Consider the following 20,015-nt stretch of genomic DNA (forward strand, 5'->3'; position numbering starts at 1 on the left):
ATCACTACTTAAATTAAATTGAACTAGACTTTAGCTGAAGCAGCTTGGTCACGCCATACATATATTCCGCGTGAAACATGACGAAAATTATATACAGTCCCTGAATTTATAAGTCTTGGTGATATGCAAAATAAGGTCGCAATAAGTCGCTACACCCAGAATAAGGTCAGTCACATGCAAAATAAGGTCAGTCGCTACAAGCAGAATAAGGTCAGTCACATGCAAACTAAGGTTAGTCGCATGCAGAATAAGGTCAGTCGCGACATGCAGAATAAGGTCAGTCACATGCAAAATAAGGTCAGTCGCATGCAAAATAAGGTCAGTCACATGCAAAATAAGGTCAGTCGCGACATGCAGAATAAGGTCAGTCGCATGCAAAATATAAGGTCAGTCACATGCAAAATAAGGTCAGTCGCTACATGCAGAATATGCTGATCAGTCACATGCAAAATAAGGTCAGTCGCATGCAAAATACGGTCCGTTGCCACATGCAGATTGCAGACTAAGGTCAGTGTCACAAGAAAAAAGTTGAATTTGGAGTAAATATTTGGATTTATACACGGACTGTTAATATTCTACATGCGACTAATCACCTCGTAATCGTAATAATCGTCTGATTCTATTTTGTTGAAACATCTTTAGCTTTAGGGTATAGATGAGGAATGTCAATCATGAAATTACTATATAGGAAAGATATTTTAATTTTTTTTTCATAAGAGAAAGAGTTGGATTTGTAATTGAAATATGGATTTGGATTTACGTGCGGACTGATAATAATATTCTACATGCGACCGACTGCGTATTCAAGATAATCATGATTATCTTTTGATTGAAACATCTTATGATTTAGGATATGGATAAGGAATTTCAATGTTGAAAGTAGGCTACTATACAGGAAAGATATTTTGAATTTCGGTTTCATAAGAAAAAGAGTCGGATTTATAATAGAAGTGTAGATTTGGATTCATGCGCGGACTGACCTTATTTTGCATGTCGCGACTGTCCTTATTGTGCATGTTTTTGACCTTATTTTGCATGTCATCGCAGATCGCACCAACCCTCCTCTCGGAATCCACTCAGACTGTCTCAAAATTGTGCAAAATCAAGTCCGATTCATATCCGAATCCGGTCGATGATCATGACTGATTTGCATGATTGCATCTTGCAATCTTGCATTGAGTGGCTTAAGGTTGCTTGCTGTATTGTTTGAGTTTGAGAGTACTGGTTGTTTTCTATTCTTCGAGGTTGCGTTTTTGTTGCGTGCTGCCTGCCGTGATGGCCGATAAAGCCCGTGAACTTACTGCGTCGCATTGTTCAAGTCAAACCAAAGAAACGGATCCAAGACCATTGCCTGCTCCGAGGGAATATGCCGTGTCGTCGGCTGTGAAGTTTATGAAGAGTCCCAATACAGCAACGGTACCGAAAGAGGATAAGGAACAATTTTTGATGTCTAAAGGTAGCAATAGCATGCATATAAATTAGGGTTACCATATTTTGGAATCAGAAAATGAGCACACTTTTTCAAAATTTTCAGACTTAAAATAGAATACTGAAGTAATGAATTGAATGAAAAAATGTAAAATTTCCACGACATTGTGGTTGATTGACATGAAAAAAGGTCAACTTTCTGCCTCAACTAGAGAAATACCGGTACAGTTTTTCTTTCACTAAAAAAAATTGTCACTTTTGTTCGAACCACGAATTTCCTATTTAGCGTCATTAATGCCCATTTTCACTCGAATCGATCCAATATCTTGGCTCTAAAAGCTGTAAAGGAGGACGACTTGCCATAAAAGAGGACATTTAGGCGTCCTTGAAGGACATTTTCAAAAACCTGAAAAAAGGGGACGAATCCTGAAGAAGGACGTATGGTAAGCCTAAAATATATGGCAAGTTTTCATACTAGTCATGAGCATGACAGTTGATACTTGCAGTTAAATAGAGCTATATTATTATAATATTAGTGTTACTGTTACATAAGTCATGTGGACTTGATTGAGACAAACTTCATGCGGTGAAATAATGCGAGATGTCTCTTCAAGTTGATGAGCTGGTTCTCTCAGAAGAGGAATCTTACCTTTGCAGGCAATTAAAGAATCAATATTTCACTTGAGGGGCGTGGGGGTCTTGACAGTCATGGTAATGTTTGAACAGAGTCAGTGAAATGATGAAATCATGTGTAGAAAGCTCGGATTTTAGCATTGTAGGCCTATGCAATTTTCTGTAGGCCTGTAATCCAATTCGAAATGTATAAATGACTGGATTGCATGCGACTAATGAGTCGAGAATTGAATACAAAAAAAATTGCATCACCTTTATAGGGTTTTCAAAGGAAGAGATTTTGGCTGCATCAATGCGCGCCTATGATTCTGCAACGCCCAAAGTACCACCGGCATCTTCATCTAATGACAAACCTGGTGAGCTATTGAACATGTTAATGGAAATAGCTTGGCAGCTTGAGAATATGATACATAACTCAGCCAGCTGAGGAATGGAAAATAGATTTTCGAGCAATAATGCGTACTTTAAACTATTTGAGTTGTCAAAATTTGTCACAAAAGTATTTTAATGTCAAATATATAATCTTTCATATCTTAGGTAAAAAAACTAATTGTCCTAGTGATCAGGGATCATTGGTGCTTTGTAGTTCTACTTCATGCGCCGCACCGTGACTTGAATTGGTGTAATTTTTATGGAAAAATGGTCATGTAAACATGGATTGATTATTTTTTCCAGAAAAGGTGCTGAGATTAGGGTCCTGGTGATGTTTGAGCAGAGTTATTCAAACTTCCAGTAGGAGACAGCTGTGCAGTGTGCACTTGGCAGGATAATGTGCATATTTTAATCAATTTTGCAATTTTCTGGAATCCTTGTTGAAATATGATGCTATCACAAACATCTCTATTGCAACTAAATGACATAGAATCGATTCAAACCTGGTGATATCAATACAGAACTTTCAAATCAAGATTCTTCACCAGCACAGGCATATGATGCTGCTTCTCCTGAAGCACCACCACCATTTTCATACAAGGACAAACCTGGTAAGATATCTAGAGTTAGCATATTGATAATAGATTTCTTAAAAGCAGCTTGGGGTTGCATTGTAGGCATAAATGCTAAATCAGTGGTTCCCAACCTTTTTCGGCTCATCGCCGCCTTTTGAAGCTCCACACCGATCATCGCCCCCCAAATATTGGGAAACTGAAAACAGCACTTCGTCAGCCCCCCAAACATTGGTCTTTGGCTCCATAGGGTGATAAACCAAACCGCATACCCCCTCAGCCAGTGGGCCTTTTGTCGCTACATATCAACTATACCAGAGGTCTCAAACACGCGGCCCGCGGGCCGCATGCGGCCCGTCAGAGCATTTTGTGCGGCCCGCGACGACATTTTAGATTTTTAATAATTTGTCACATATGTCTTTTCAGGTTATAAAGTGAAAATTTCCTCTTAAATTGCTCCGAAAGCCTGAAAATTTTCATCAAATTCCACCATCACATCAATTGTAAACGCTACCATGCAGTGGGAAGATTCACTATTTCGCCACATTTCCAATTCATGATGACAAAACCTGACCCTTAGACGATTCGTGACTGAAACTTGTGAGTTGGACTTGGACGCGACCTTTTTTAGAATTACTCAGACTCGGGCTTACTCGGTGGCAAAATGAAAATGGCTCGAGTGGACTGGGAGTTACTCGGAATGCCGTGAATTTGTTAGAACCATGGACGCAGCGAACTAATCGCGTATCAGGGAAATAGCAATAGATCAGAAGGTCGCAGCATGGTATTTCGCTAACTAAGCGAGTAGTTATGGCAATCTGTTAGTTACATCTTTGGTCGCTAAACCATGTTATCAAAGCCACTTAAACTTAAAGGTACCGAGGTACCGTAGTGGTACGCTCCAACGATGTAACAACAATGGGCCGTTCAGCGTTCCGACATTTCAATCACTAGGACACATTCATTAATATATTTATATTATATTTATATTTTTCTGCTCCTATATTTGAAGATATTTGGCCATGAGATTAATAGCCTACTTATCAGAAGTATACCCGAATCCTGGATTAGAATTACCGGTACAATTACAATGCCCAACCTAAAAATGTTTTGATTTCAGATCAGTCTCTATCATCAATCTGTTAAATTCAAAATATTCATAGTAGCTGCAAAATTATAACTGATAGCTTTTATGATGGCATCATACATATGTCCGCCCATATGGTGTCTATATCCTATAATTATATATCAAGTTCAACAACAATTCTATTCAAATAGTTATAAATGTGATGATTCTTTTCGTGCCAGACCTAAATTTACACAGGAGTAAATTACATTTTGACAATGTGTGTTTATTGTCAGTCTGCTTGATTGGCTCACTTTCAATAGGACAATTCATTCCCGCAAAATAAGGCGTACTTGGAAAGATATAGAATACCTCTATAAATTAAGGTCAACTTTCCACTCAGCTCCCGAAATACCCGCCGGAGCGTCACATCGATGCTAATTTACGGCATTATAGTCGGGTTTTGCTGTAAATATGACCAAAATTCTCAAAAAAGATGACAAAAGGGCGTCCTCCGAGGACACTTTCAAAAAAGTCAAAAACTAGGACAAATCCTCTTGAAAGAGGACGTATGGTAACCCTACTATAAATTCTGCGGCCCGCAGCGTCGTTAAAACTGGAAAACTGGCCCGCAAGCACATTTGAGTTTGAGACCTCTGAACTATACCCTAATTCGTGTACTGCTGTTTGGTGAGTCACAGTATTTCGCCTAAACGCGACAAATTTATAGGCCTATAACTCATGTTTAAATCGGTCAATATGGTCGGGAATTGCATGTATATCGCTATCAATTTTTTATCCTCTTTCTGCTCGCGTAATCAGATTTACCGGTAGAGCTGAGAGTGGTGTACTGGAAAAGGTAGGACCCCTAAATAATAATTAAACATCTTGGGGCGGAATCGTTGTTATATTGACTTAGTTACATGATGCTATTTCGTGACCTCCTATATCTGCTATGTCAGAAGATATGGAAATTGTCAAAACGTACCAAACTAAAAGACGCACATGATTTCAAATTGGTATTTCTGTACTGGAAAATAATTTTTTCCTTGCGGCATGGCATTTGTCCTGTAGGGTTAAGGTCGCCAGGACAGGAACATTCGACGCCAGCCATTGAGGCGCCTATGGACAATTAAACATATATGTATATCGAAGTTTTTTTGTCAGCACAAGGGCATTCCTTTTCGGCCAAGACCTTCTCGCTGCTGATTGTTCTGGCACACTTCTCGGAGTCGCATGTTATATGGCTTCTAACTTCATATGTATTGGTGCATCGTGGCGCAGTAATGACCGACGCCGAAGTCTCCCATTTCCATAAATCATGCGTATTTTTGTTGGGTGACGGGTACACCAAAATCAAGATATATGATATTATTGAATCGCGCCCGGCGCGAAAATTTTCTGAAAAAGTTGCTTGAATTTCTAAAAGATTACTCAATAATTATTGTTAATTCACGAAATAATTTTGGGCCCCCCTCGAGTTCGGACCCCCACCCCCAATTGGGGAGTTTGGGATGCAGTAGTTACGGTCCCGACTCCAATATAGCTGTTTTAACGCGCCATCGCCCCCCTATCGCCCCCTTCGTTGCTTTCGCCCCCTATCGCCCCCTTAGTCCGTTTTCGCCCCCCTATCGCCCCCTTCGTTATTTTCGCCCCCCTAGACTGCCAAATCGCCCCCTGGGGGGCGATATCGCCCACGTTGGGAACCACTGTGCTAAATCAAGTGTCATGTAACTTTACTATTCCCTGAAGATACAATGAAATGCCTGTCTTGGCTGCTCGAATCATGCGCAATGACTCGAGTACAAGTCGAGTCCATACACAAATTGACACAAGTCGAGTCACCATTAAACACGACTCGAGTTGAGTCATGAGCAAATTTATTATCATAATGAAACTTTTGTAGCGTCCCCGATTTAATCAACTAAGACCTAACAAGAATGGGGCGTGCTCCTGGGCTCAGGATCTCTGTCTCTTCGTGATTTCTTCCGAGAACACGGACATAGTTCATTCAGTTTATAAAATGAAGATAATATTCATAATGACACAATAAACTATCCAAGTCCATGGTTACTGCTGACTGGTAGCACATATCAGACCAAATAAACTAAGAGTTTGTAATTTTAGAGGAAATTTATCCACTTCATAAGTTCCACAATACTGATCATGGTCTGTCTTCGTCCGACAGGGCAACGAGCATGTCTAATAACTGATTGACAGTACTTTATTGCTCGCAAAACTGTCATCTTTCGAATTGTGGCAGTCAACAGTGCTCTCAATAACCATTACATCTGTGTTGCTGTGTACATGCTAGTAATTCCTGGTATGGCAATTTCAAAGTGCATAGCATAGGTACATTAGCCTAGTTATCAACAAAGCAGTGAAACTCGAGTCTCAGAGTAATATCATCATCAATGTCCATGTGGATGCAGTAAATTCGATGTGATTGCGTTATAATAATTATTGGCCAATTGCAATTGAGTTTTACAAAATTGATGAATAGGCACATCCATAATAATCATTCTAATCAGTAGCGTAATCAATGTCTTATAAAGCAGTAGAGGCAATATGGCATGTATCGATAAGATCACCATTATCTGGATACACATATGAATCGCCAGCAATATTGCAATTAGCGACTGATTTTCCAACTGACATAGGCGCTGCACGCTAATTTTCCTTAGGTATGCGGGTTCGATGACGTCACAAAGGAATGACGCCATAATGTGACGGAATTGCTAATTAGGGTTAATAAGCATCGATTCATGAGGATTAAGTACATGCGTAAATGCCGATTATACAATCTTCTCGTGTTCACGAACTTGCGCGTATAAGCTTGTCAGCGAGTCGGGAAGCGCTGTCAATTAGCGTGATCGCTAGCGAACAATTTAATATGCCGCTTATCAACGCGTATTACGTAACCTCGGCGACAATTTCCGCAGGCAAAATGTCCGTGTTGTTATTGAATCTGTTCTATAATGACACCGATTTCAGGTTGTTCAAACCTTTCTCGTCTTTTACAACTCAAACATAACCACCAGAAGATGTTTCTCAAGGCTTAAGTATTACCGGAATTCAATTACGCATGCACGGCGCACGCACAATCGAACATGTCAGCGGACATTCGATGTCATTCAGTCTGGCGCTAATCGCTAATCAGCATAGCCTACACCTTATACCAGGGGTCACCAACACGCGGCCCGCGGGCCGCATGTGGCCCGCGAGGTCATATTTTGCGGCCCGCGACTTGATTTGGAGAAATTTCGGAATAACGCAATTACTAAAGCATTTTGAAATGCTGAAATTGATTTCAGTTTAAACATATGTTGTTGGTGTTCAAAGTAAGCCATTCTACTATACCCAATATCACTATTCCTCACTATCTGATACGGCTTCGACATGGTAATATCATTCCAAGGAGGAAGAATTTGCTGATATGAATGGGCATCTCGCCTTGGCGTACAATGGCCCACCATTGCCGAGACTGATGCGCTTGAAAAACGATTTCGGGTTCTCCAAAAGACCATGGAGGAGATAGTTTTCCAGCTAGTATAGGCTACCGTGTCTAGCTAACCCCAGTATCGATTCTTTAATCCAGGGGTGGCCAGTCTGCGGCAGTAGAAAAAAAGTCTGCGGCCGTCGACACTTAATTCAATTAGGATGTGTTGGCGGCCGTCAATATGCAAATTGAACTTGCGAATTGACTCATTCTTGAAATTTTCTTCGCGCTAGGCGCGGTTCAGTGCGTGTTAATTTTCGATTTCAATATAGTAGTGTCCTTTGTTATCTGAGTCCCACTGTACAGACGCAAACAGCAGAGGAAAATGATGCGTGCGCCCCATAAAGAAATACAATTTTCAATCGTGTTCTCCTCATCAGGAATGAAATTTGTTTCTGGTAGGCCTGCATTTGGGCGAATCAAATGGGCTATATCTCCACTATACCGACAAATCTGATGGGAGTTCAAGAAATAATTGCATGCAACAAAGGGGAGTAATAGAATTGGCACACAAAGATGCAGCACCGCATTATTAACTTCCCTAAGTTTTCTAATACACCCCCTGCATCAACCCTACCGGCGAATCTGGTCACATGGGCCGAGAAAGGATAAATATCTGATAGTAATATGTCAAACTATGCTAATATTTATTGACAAAATACACTAATGAGAGTGAAAAATTACACAACTACACAACTAATCCCTGTGGCTCTTCATAACATGACTAATGACTACTCACGATTTCGGTGCGTATAGTACACCGATATGAGTAAATAGATTAGTCCGGAGTATACCGGCAATGGACAATGGACATGAACAGTTTAACGTGGGTATTTAGTCCCATTCAGTTCATTATGCGGCAGCAAGCTACTTGAGTAATCGAAATGCGGCCGTGAATAGCAAAAAGGTTGGCCACCCCTGTTATAGTTGCTACAGAGTGTTGTCAGGTATCGTGCGCAGCTCATAGTTCAAAATAGAATGAAATTGATGATCATGATATTTTTTTGTTGTATTTGTGGTTGTACAATAGAATATTATTTCTTTTGTGGTGACTATGCCATTCGCACATGTTAGAGAGCACAGAATTGTACTAATTGTACTAACGTAGAGTTATGAAACGTGGTTGTTGCCTATTTTATTCTCGATATTGAAGTCTTGCGGCCCGCGGCCTCCAGGAATTTTGAAAAGTGGCCCGCGACCCATTTTGAGTTGGCGACCCCTGCCTTATACCTAACGGCATTGTCTCCAAGCCATCGAGAGATGGGAGCCAACGTATGCTAGGCTCGAGACGCGACGGTAGGCCAGCGATGATATCTTTCGTACCAGGCCTGTTGCAGATGCGATTGTGTAGGCAAGCGATGATATCGTGCGCACCAATGCAGATGCGATAGTGCAGGCTAGCGATGGTATAGTGCGCACCGGGCCTACTGCTGATATGATTGTACAATGTACAAGCCTGTGAACCTAGGCTTGTTGGAGACGCGATAAATCAGGCAAGCGTCCAATGCGACGATTGCCGAGCGCACGGCCATCAATGACATAATTTCGCGATCATCTCGCGGGAAATGGCGTCGCGTTACACTGTGCACGGACGGATATCGCTAATTGGCAACACGCTTTTCGCTAATTGGCCTCGCGCAACGAGTTACCTCGCTCACTTAGCAGCAGCAGGTAATGTCTAAACGGCAATACATTGTGATTTGTTCTAAATAACACAATCGGGGGTTTATGCCGATACATGCCAAACCGAATTCTAGGTATGCCGCATACCTAAGAAAATGTCTAGGTCGTGGCATACCTTGCATACCCTGGTTCGGCGCCTATGCCAACTGAGCAATGAGCAATTGAGAGGATTATGTTAATTACCTTTCCTGATGGCAATTGGCTGAATGGGCCAGTGAAAACAATTGATTCAATCAAAGTGTCATTAAAATATCCTTGAATTTAGGTTTCTGCCCTGTGTCCTTCTAATGTATGAAGTTTTTACTATGGTTTTCTGTCCGTAAACGGCATATATGCATTAATATATGTCAAATTCGTTATTTCAGGCCAGTCGAGGCTGAATTTAGGCTTCCTCTTCGTCATGCTGGCCGGTTTTACTGGAATACTTTACGGAGCCCAGGAAGTATATAAGGTGCGTTGAAAATATATTTCCTGATATAATTTGCCTATCGTATTAGCAATAGTAGAATTTTACTGGTTGGTCTCTGGGTCTTATTGGCCATGTCTCTTGGCACGAGAGCGCTCACGAGGACTCTTTGAGCTTTAGAATGCATATTTTAAGGTGCAGGAAACAGCTTCAAGTATTCAAATTATGATCTCTTATTTTCGGTTGCTAGAAAATTTCAAGATAACCTTGTGCTCTGTTTCCGTAGTCGGTTGAGTTGGATCTTAGTCGTAGCTCTGATGTTTGCTGTGGACTTTTCATTAATGTGACAAGCAGGCAAGTGGTATGATGATGACGGGTAAGCAGAATTAGATATTTTTTGGGGGGATTTGGACCTCGGTTATCGGTCAAACACGGTCTGGATTTCAATTTATGGCACTGGGTTAATCCCTGAGCAGGGATTGGTAGACCACAATTACGCCGTGCTTTGATACTGAGTGACTGCAGAATGTTTTGTGTCATACCTTGTTTTTTTACAGCGTTTTGTAGCTCAACGCCCTTCGTCTGGTGAAAAGGACAAGGGGAAGGATGAGAACAAGAGTGCTGAAGACTGTTCTGAAAATGAGTCTGCCGCAGCGCTACTGCAGGTCATCTCGGTACTAGATTGAATAATATATCATACCAGTCACTGTCACCATAATGGAGGTGTGCGATTTTTTTCTGTAGTGCCCCTTGCTTTGTTACTACATGAAAACATGATGCATGATTTAACAGACATATGAAAAATATCGGATTAAACTGATGTAGTCGTAAATTGAAAAATGCGATCTAGGATTTAGTTTGGCGTGTCAGGAGTTGGCTGTGTCTATCCCACCAATCGATATTATGTGTTGAAGTATTCTGGTGTGATGAAAATGAAGAAAATTGTTCAAATATGTTTGCAAACTTGGAGTTAAAACTGTTTTTTTTTTATGCTAATGAGGGCTCAGAAATTTTGACAACAACACTTCCAGAGTCATGTGATGTGACACATTCTGAATTTGTCTACTAGCGGGATAAACTGGCACATGGATAAAGGCAGCTGTACAGTGCGCTGTGTAAGAACTTGTGAAATTTTCCAGGATATTCGTGGGTCAATGCAGACAGTAGAGAAGAAAATGGATGAGCAAGAAACGAGGATAATTTCTTTGACGCGTAGAGTGGATGACTTGCAGGTAAATCATGTCGCGACTATACGAGTCGGACATGTATGAAAGTATCGGGTATTCTTCAGACCGATTCCCAGGGCCTCACTGCCAGGGAACTGAAGGAAGAGTTTGAAAGAGTAAAGGGTCTGATGCTAGCCAGGTTTGAGATAATATTGTATTTTTCAATATTTCTTTGTACGTTAATTTAATGGGGGACACTGCTAAAGGTTTCATACAATATGCTGTAGCGTAATGGCTCTCAAACGTCGGTCCCCCAATTTAATCACCATTTTATGTCTTAATTCCAAAATGCAAGAAGTTGGACGCTTGTCCATTAATTAGAAAAATAAAACGTCAAATTCTAAATCAGTGGTTCTTAACCTTTTTTCTTCCAGCGCCCCCTTTCAAAAATTATCCCACTCCAGCGCCCCCCCCCCCCAACTTCATATTGTAAGGAATGTAATAAAGACAATGAGTAAGAGGGAGGGCCGTAACAGCACTTCGTCAACCCCCTAAAAACGATTGCCTTGCGCACCCATAGCGTGATAAACCAAACTTCTGAGGGCTTCGCCCCCACGAACCCCATATCGTGAATTTGATGGTCAGCAAAGTTTGTGTGGCCTGGTCGCCCTAGGTAGCAAAATTTTCCATAATGCATGAATGAATAGGTGGTAATTACATATATAAGTCGCTATAAACTTTTTATCCTCTCAGCCCACGTAATCAGATTTACCAGTAGCACTGAGTGAGCTGTTGTATAGGAAAATAAGGGGCACGTAATTAATAATTAAACATATTCGGGCGTGCCCGCAGGTACAATTATTCGTTACCAGACCGTAACAGCACTTCGTCAGCCCCCCCCCCCAAACAAAAAACGTTGGTCCTGGGCCCCCATTAGGCTGTCCGCTATTTGCTGATAGCCTATTAGGTATCTACATTGGGTGTCCATTTACTGAGGCAGCTATTCGCGCGAAGTGCGAAAAATTTCACTAATTAATGATTGAATTCGTCAATATAATCGGGAATTGCATGTAAATTGAGATCAATTTTTATCCTCTCTCTGCTCACGTAAACACATTTACCGGTAGAGCTGAGTGAGGTGGAATGTTCCCTCTAAGTTGCGCATGTGCGCAGTGCTGACACGGTCTCTGCACACAGAAAATCTACGTTGCGCACAACAAATCCGGAGTTATTACCTTTTTTTAGTCGTTGCGCACTGTTGTCCAAGGGTCAGCGCAGTGAGTAGTTGAGTGTGCACAGACTCATCAAAACTTAAAGCGAACATTGTGAGGTTTCTTGGAAACTGTAGGGTCCGTTACTAATAATTAAACATATTCGGGCGGGCGAACCCGTTGATATGACTTCGTTGCATGATGTTATTTCGTGACCCCCTGTCTGCAATATCAAAAAATATAGAATCGCTCAACGGGGATATCGCCCAACAGGAATATCCCTGTCGCCCAATCGCACTAAACTAAAAGACGCATACGATTTCAGATTGGTATGACATATAATTTTTCCCTGCCAGATGGAATTCGTCTTCTGGGGTTCAGATTGCCAAGACAGGAACATTCGGTGTCAGTCATTTAGGCGCCCATGGACAATTAAACCTATATGTATTTTGAAGGCTATATGTAACGAAGTTTTCGGTGTTAATTTGCTCTGGATACTCATTAAGGATATGTCCTATCACCACATCATCTACTGCAAAGCCATTTTTCTCCAGCGCCCCGCATACCGCCCCCCTGAGCCCAGCGCCCCCCATATCGCCCCCTGAGCGTTTCCGCCCCCCTTCAAGATCGCCAGCGCCCCCTGGGGGGGCAAGGTTAAGAACCACTGTTCTAAATTGATTTGAAAGTTTGGAATGTATCTTCTGCATGATGTCGTAACAGACAGTTCATGGTCTAGTTTGGGTGTACGTCACAATGGTGCAAGTGCTGCATGGAACTGTTAAAAGTAGCCTACACCTCATCTCTAACAAGTTATATGTGAAGGCTATGTTCAATTCCGCCAGTCCAATTAAGCGAAACTTGTCTTGTCGGTATAATTTTTGAAGGTTCTCTGTCTTAGTGTGGTCCGAGAATTGCTTACGATAAAATGTACCGGCAGTCTAATGAAAATGATTTGAAGTCCTTGCTATGATATATTTTCCTGCCTTCCTTATTTGATCAACTTGTATTTAGTAGGGTTGGGCACAATAATTAGAGTCCTCAAATCTGAGTAGAGTATAAGTTGGAAACTATTTCACTCCAAAATAATCGTTCCTTATATTCTCACCTTTGTCACTTATATATTTATGAAACTAAGCTGCTATCCCCTTGGATTACTACTGAAGACCCTAGAATCGCTAGTGACTGTGTTATCAGTGAGGGCCACTCAGTAACTTTAAACCTCAAAAGATGTATTCGTATTCATCAATTGCTTCTCAACGAATTGTGTGTTGACACCAATTCGCTTGTCGTGAGAATGGTTAAAAAACGTAATCAAACGAGCCGAGTATAAAATTCCTCCCAGCTGTTACTGACATCTGGAAATAATCAATAAATCTATCTTGCCAGCGTATAATCACTAACCGTGATTATGCATGGACTGATTAACCTATATGTGGACATGTTTTTCTCACTGATTTTCGCATAATGGTCATATGTTCCTCCTTCCTCATTTTCAATGCGCTGGCAGTATGCCTTTTCCCAAGGGCGGATTACATTAGCTGAAACCAAGCTTTGTATTGATGGAAATAATTCGGATCAATCAATCCAACTATCAGTAATTGGGAGCTGGGGGAGCTCTGGTATAATTTCCGAAGTTAGTTGGTTGCTTGTGTACGATGGCGCAAACGATTAAATTATACGTTGTGTTGACAAGTTTTTCGTTTTTCAAGCATATTTTATTTGGAATTGCCTGTGTGGAGGCGGCTTGTCATTTATTTGTTCAAACTCTGTTTCATCGGCCAGCTATTGTCGCAATCCAATGACAAAATAATTGTACCCTGGGGGTGGGCAAACTGCGGCCAGTAACACGGTCTTGTGTGGACCACGAAAGTCTCAAGAAAACGAGTACTAAAATTCTAATTAACTGCGGGGACTTGATGAAACTTTTTAATATATCTCACAATGATAATTACAAGTTATTTTCCTACTATTATATTTGTTTTATTTCATTGCTGGCGCGCTAGCCCGACCTCAAAGTTCACGTATTGTCAAGCGTCACAACTGATAACCATCACCGAAAGTCAAAATGGGAATTACTGAATTCGAATCACCAGTGTCATTTTAGATTGGCAACATCATCAAGTGCATTACTTTTAGTGCTGTACTTGGAAAAACTGATTCGCGTGTGTGTCAGGTAGATTCGTTCTCTGTATGTGTGGAAGTATTTATATTATCAACATATATTGTAGAAGCGTAATTGCAGCTAACTTGGTTACGATGCTGTCAACATTGTGTGTTCTAGAGTTAATCCAAAAGTGGAATCAGCAAATCTATGAACAGATTCAGATATTCATTCTGTTCTAAGAATCTGGACAACAGACTTTCATCCCAAGTTTTGCCAATTTGGTTATTGAGATCGACCAGGTTATAAAATCTCGTCAATGTTTCTCTCTGACGTGTGAACGTTATCATCAGATCAATGCTTGGTTTGTATTAAATGTATATGTTTAATATCTCCATGTCCTCACCACATCATAAAATACCAATGTTATGTTTTGGTTTACAATCCCAATGATATTAGTGCGGCCCTCGAACTAAAAAATTTGCCCACCCCTGCTCTACACCGTTTGGAACCGGCAATACCCCGTGCTAGCCGTGGATTTCTTGTTTAACAGCGAAACATTCCCTAAAAAGGCCGCTCTACCCGGATGGATTATGCCAAAACCCAAACCAGGCGAACCGCCTGTTACAACTTCACCTCCAGATTCCAGCGACGAGAATTCTGATGTTTCTGAAGATGTCTCGAGTAAGGGTGGACCGTTTCGTAAGAATGAGACTGGAATGCTGCCGGAAGAGGGTCGTAACGGCGCGATGTTCGAAATGCCAAATGGAGTTCAAACAGATGAATACAACTTCGATTCTGCCACTGTTGGAAAGCCCTGTAACACAGGGCTCGGGGTTAACAAGTCATTATCACCGGGACAATTTGATAGCTCAATGAATTCCGTAGGCACTGTGATCAACGTTGAGAATGTCAAGCATTCGGAAATCGCAGTAGGAATTCTCAGCAACAATTCTGACGCTACCGATATACCGGGGGGTAGTGACAGGCAGACTACAAAGCCGGAAACGCTATCCGAATCTTTAAGATCCCAAATGGAGGAGATAGTAATTCCGGAAACTCGACCCGGCGGCACCACAGTATCGGTCGCGGACTTATCTGTAGAAGAGCCTGGCAAAAAGCAGACTTCCAAATTACATTGTGATGCGGGAGACTCATCAAATAGTACGATGAAAGAGATGCCTGAAATGGTCACAGACGACGATGTGCTTGCCAGAGGCGCGCAAGGGTTTGCTCGCGGGGCATTCACCGATGAGAACTCTGCGAAATCGGACAATCCAGACCCGGAAAAGCACGAATCCGGTGGCAGAAAGTAGTATACCCGTCGTTGAGATTATGTCGTTTTTCTATTGTTATTTATTGTCTTCCGGTAGAGTGCAAATGAAATCACAACTTCCGTTTATGTTTCTCACCTTCTGCAATTGTGAATGTGGTTTTCGCGTGATCTGTACTGTCCACGATATCTAATAACGTTGCTTCTTCGCGTTCGCGATTTGTTGGATGTTTGTATGAATCTCTTCGAATACCTCGATTACACGACTTAGAGGTCTGGTCGAAATGATTGTTAAGGCGAGGCATGATCAGTTCATATTCACAAGCCCTCACATCCTTTGCATCATTATCTTCCACAAGTTTTAGAACATCGAATTATAGCAAGCTTTCCGTACAATTTTGCAGTCACAATTCAGGAATGATAACTGGTGAGATATTATCGAGATTTTGAAATTGAACATTTTGTAGCTTATTCGAGCGAATATTAATTTTCTCGTGCTTCGTTTTCTAAATATATGTAACTTTCTTTTGTGCTCGATTGACAAATCTATTGTGATCCTACTGTGACATAATCTGAACCTTTTTCCGTGTTCATCATCTTCATTTCATGTTTGACGAAGAATAAACCTGACTTGAAATCACTGACGCAGATCCAAGGACCGCACTTTAACATAGAACCCAAAAGAAGTGGTCACAGCAAATTTACAATGCCGGTTTTGATGGAGCTATGATATAGTAATTAATGTAAATAGTGAAATAGGTGCAAAGGAATGATCATACGGTTTCGTTTGCCATTGCCCACTGTTGTCGGCACTACAGTTCACACAGAGGTGGTCAGTAACGAAGTACTCGAGTAGTTTTCCTCTACTTCTGGTACTTGAGTAGATATGATTTTTTCTACTTCGTAATATTTTGTGATCTACTTACTTGCTTTTCGCTATTTTCAGTTTGTCAAATACAAGTAGTTTATTCGTACAATCAGGAAGATAGCCTGAGGAATTTCGGGACTGTTTTCAAGGAATATAAACATTAAGTTTTCGTCACGCTTAGTGGATACAGAGTAACCAGTATGATTTCACGAAAGTATCGGTAAATATAAGTTAGACAGCGGGTTGGCGAGATTCCGTTCACACCGCATTGTCGCCCTTCGCCCATATGAAATATTTTATCACAATATATATTGCTCATCATAACGTTTGAAACTGATGTTTCGCAATCTAGCATTTACTTAACATATCGTAATCTAGCAGTCCATGGCGTGTCCTAATCTGGAAAAGTGGAGTAGTGCAGTAGTATTTATATTTCACTCTCAATTCCCAGTATCATATAGGATACTTTGATTTCTAATTAATATCAGTTCTTTTGTCTATACTTTATCATGAAGTGTAGTAATGCCTTTAATTTCCGGAAATAAAGCTACACAATATGGCATTTTTACGATCCACCATATTTTTGATTCACGTTTACCAAGCGCGCAAAGTGTTTACACCGTATCCTATACAATTTTTCCGTATTACTCTTCGACTAAACTACGGGCCTTATAGTATAGGGGAGTGCGCCATACCATGATATTTTCTAAAACGTGCTGTTCCAATAAACAGAGGATTAGTATCGCATTTCCATATCAATAGTATCATTTTCATCCCATGATGCGGTCTGCGGACGAATGCTTATGCTGTCGAAAATTGAATGCCTCGCGGTATGCATCATTAGGAATCAAGGTCGGCGCCTTTCGCATAGCTCAATCTGCACCTTTTGACAATCCATGCGAACGAATTGAGATCGTTTTCACTACTACTAACTTACTTGAGTAGATTTAAAGTTGGTCAATTCTACTTCTAATTCAGGTAGTTTCAGGTTGCTTATGGAAGAAGTACTTCTACTCGTACTTGAGTAAATTTTTTCATCGTTACTTCTACTTGAGTACATTTCATGACTATACTTTGACCACCTCTGGTTATACAATGGGTACCGTAATGTGCTGTTATTGTCACCGAAAAGTTAGACAAGCTCTGTATCATATATTGATTGGATTGAGGAAGGAATATATGAGGATCTGGCAGTGGCAATCCAGTGTCATTCGCGATGTCATTCTGTGCAACCAACATTATCATTGTCGGCATATCAGACGCGTCCTGCCAAAGGAGTAGTTTCGCCTCTTCGTAGAAGTATTGATTTTGACTATAGTCCTTCTCACTCAAGTGGTTGTATAATGTATATATATATTCTACTTCGGCAGGTTTTCAAGCCAAATTACCAAGTGAAAATCACATAAATGCTGGGGAATGTTCCGCCTATAGCCCTACTTGGCTATATAGTCACATTAATATCTGCAACATCGCAGTGTTGGGATGACTCGAGTCACGTTTTTCGTACGACTTGACTTGACTCGAGTCACTTAGCTAGAATGAATTGACTTGACTTGACTCGGTGTATCAGAAATGTGGATTGACTCGTGACTCGGAGCAAAATTCACGAGTCAATTTCAAGTCATCAAGTAATCAGTGTCGATAGGAATCACTGTATCCAGCATACGGTCGGATTGTTCGCGAAACGCTGGTGTGAAACGCCGTGAGAGTGACCAATCATTTAATGATCGTGCTTTTTACTGAGCCTCCGTTGTTCCCTCACAAATAAATTTTCCGCAAACAAAGTAATCGAAGCTTACAGCTTAAGTTGCCGTAAACTATAGTAAAATTATTGAATAGCAAGATGTCTATCTCTGTTCTTATCTTAACCAAACCTCTTGCTATATTGAAATTGAATTCTAATATAGTTTATATATTCCTCAACCATTGGCGCAGACTCGAATTGTATCATATCAATTTGCAAATGGGCAATGTATTGTATTATCTAATCGCTATTTTGGCTGGTAACTATACGCTGGGGCTATGCCACACGTGAGCGATACAGGGCGTGTATATTTAACTCTATATTCGCTCATCGGTTCAGAATCAATGACCGCTCAATCTATATTTCAGCCAGCTAGCAAATTGCAGTAATGACGTAATCATGCCTCATACTTCGAAAAGGCAACTTGACTTGAATTAGGCCTATGACTTGACTCGTGACTTGACTTGACTTGACTCGACTTGACTCGAGTCACCTACAAAAATCGGGTAACTTGACTTGACTCGAGTCACATTCGAAAATCGATTGACTTGACTTGACTCGAGTCAAAATGCAGAGGTGGTCAGTAACGAAGTACTTCTACTTCTTCGAAGTACTCAAGTAATTTTCCGCTACTTTTAGTACTTACTCAAGTAGATCTGATTTTCGCTACTTCTACTTTGTAATATTTTGTGATCTACTTACTTACTTTTCGCTATTTTCAGTTTGTCAAGTAGAAGTAGTTCAATCTTCCGATCAAGAAGATAGTCTGAGGAATTTCGAGCCTGTTTTCACGGAGTATCAACTTTTAATTTTCATAAAAGTTGAGTAAAGCCAAGAATTTTCGTCGTGCTTCGCACGCAGTGCTGGATACGAAGTGACCAGTATGATTTCACGAAAGTATCGGTTAATATAATTTCGGTAGAGGGTTGGCGTGGTTCCGTTCACACTACATTGTTGCCCTTCGTCCATATCAAATAATTCAAACGTTTGAAACTGCATGATGTTTCGCAATACAGCATTACTTGTAATATCGTTATCTAGCATGTTCATTGCGGACTTTTTTTGTTTTAGAGCTGTTTTAACATATCACTTGGGAAACTTTCTGGACCAATATGAAATAGGCCTACATGTTCTGCTTTTAGAAGTAGTATTTATATTTCACTTTCAATTCCCAGTATCATATACATTGAGTTATAATTATTATCAGTTCTTTTGTCTGGATAACATACATGTTGAAGTATAAAAGCAAGCGTAGTAATGCCTTTAATTTCTGGAAATAAAGCTACACTATATGGCATTTTTACGGTCCACCAAATTTTTTATTAGCGTTTACTAATCGCGCAGTGTTCACACCGTATCCTATAACTTCTCCGTATTGCTCTTCGACTAAACTACGGGCCTTGTAATATGGGGAATGGCGCCATACCATGTTATTTTCTAAAACGTGCTGTTCGAGAAAACAGAGGATTAGCATCGCATTTCTATATCTATACTATCATTTTCATCCCGTGATGTGGACGAATAGCCTACTTATGCTTTCGAAAATTGGATACCTGCTGGTATGCATCAATATGAATCAAGCTCGTCACCTATCTCATAGCTCAATCTGCACCTTTTTACAATCCATGTGAACGAATCAGGATCGTTTTCATAACTACTTACCTACTTGAGTACTTTTAAAGTCAGTCAATTCTACCAATGATATATATACATCATTGATTCTACTACTTCAAGTAGTTTTAGGTTGTTTATGGAAGAAGTAGGCTACTTCTACTCGTACTTGAGTAGATTTTTTTAGTCACTACTTATACTTATACTTGAGTATATTTCTTGACTACTTTGACCACCTCTGTCAAAATGTGCAAATACTCGAAATGACTCGTGACTCGGAGGTATAGTGACTTGATCCCAACACTGCAACAAACTTTTAGCCAAAGCATCATGCAAAGCAATCTGGGTATGTGCCCAAAGAATTCCCATGACGAGGAGTCGA

General features: G+C 40.7%; 1 protein-coding gene across 2 annotated transcripts; it reads left to right on the forward strand.

Annotated features, from left to right (window-relative positions):
• The first annotated feature begins 1,112 nt into the window (after positions 1-1,112).
• LOC145455483 (uncharacterized) lies at positions 1,113-16,050 on the forward strand. Of its 2 annotated transcripts, XM_080333462.1 has the most exons (8): positions 1,120-1,456; positions 2,322-2,417; positions 2,955-3,044; positions 9,619-9,704; positions 10,217-10,324; positions 10,799-10,891; positions 10,951-11,024; positions 14,691-16,050. In XM_080333462.1, the coding sequence occupies exons 1-8, from the start codon at positions 1,276-1,278 to the stop codon at positions 15,451-15,453; spliced, it is 1,491 nt and encodes a 496-aa protein (XP_080189588.1). In that variant the 5' UTR covers positions 1,120-1,275; the 3' UTR covers positions 15,454-16,050. The 2 variants fall into 2 exon arrangements, with proteins under 2 accessions (XP_080189589.1, XP_080189588.1); XM_080333463.1 differs by lacking the exon at positions 2,955-3,044 and having other exon boundaries at positions 1,113-1,456.
• Positions 16,051-20,015: the final 3,965 nt, after the last annotated feature.

This window comes from Botryllus schlosseri, chromosome 14 (genome assembly GCF_051294905.1).
Source record: "Botryllus schlosseri isolate E-star chromosome 14, Bs_hap1, whole genome shotgun sequence".
In the NCBI taxonomy this organism is placed as follows: domain Eukaryota; kingdom Metazoa; phylum Chordata; class Ascidiacea; order Stolidobranchia; family Styelidae; genus Botryllus; species Botryllus schlosseri.

Bases quoted from the DNA above. Each gene is read 5' to 3' on its own strand.
- LOC145455483 (XM_080333462.1), top strand. From the start codon at position 1,276: ATGGCCGATAAAGCCCGTGAACTTACTGCGTCGCATTGTTCAAGTCAA. The intron at 2,418-2,954 runs GTGAGCTATTGA...ATATCAATACAG, and splicing joins TTCATCTAATGACAAACCTG to AACTTTCAAATCAAGATTCT. The intron at 3,045-9,618 runs GTAAGATATCTA...TCGTTATTTCAG, and splicing joins TTCATACAAGGACAAACCTG to GCCAGTCGAGGCTGAATTTA.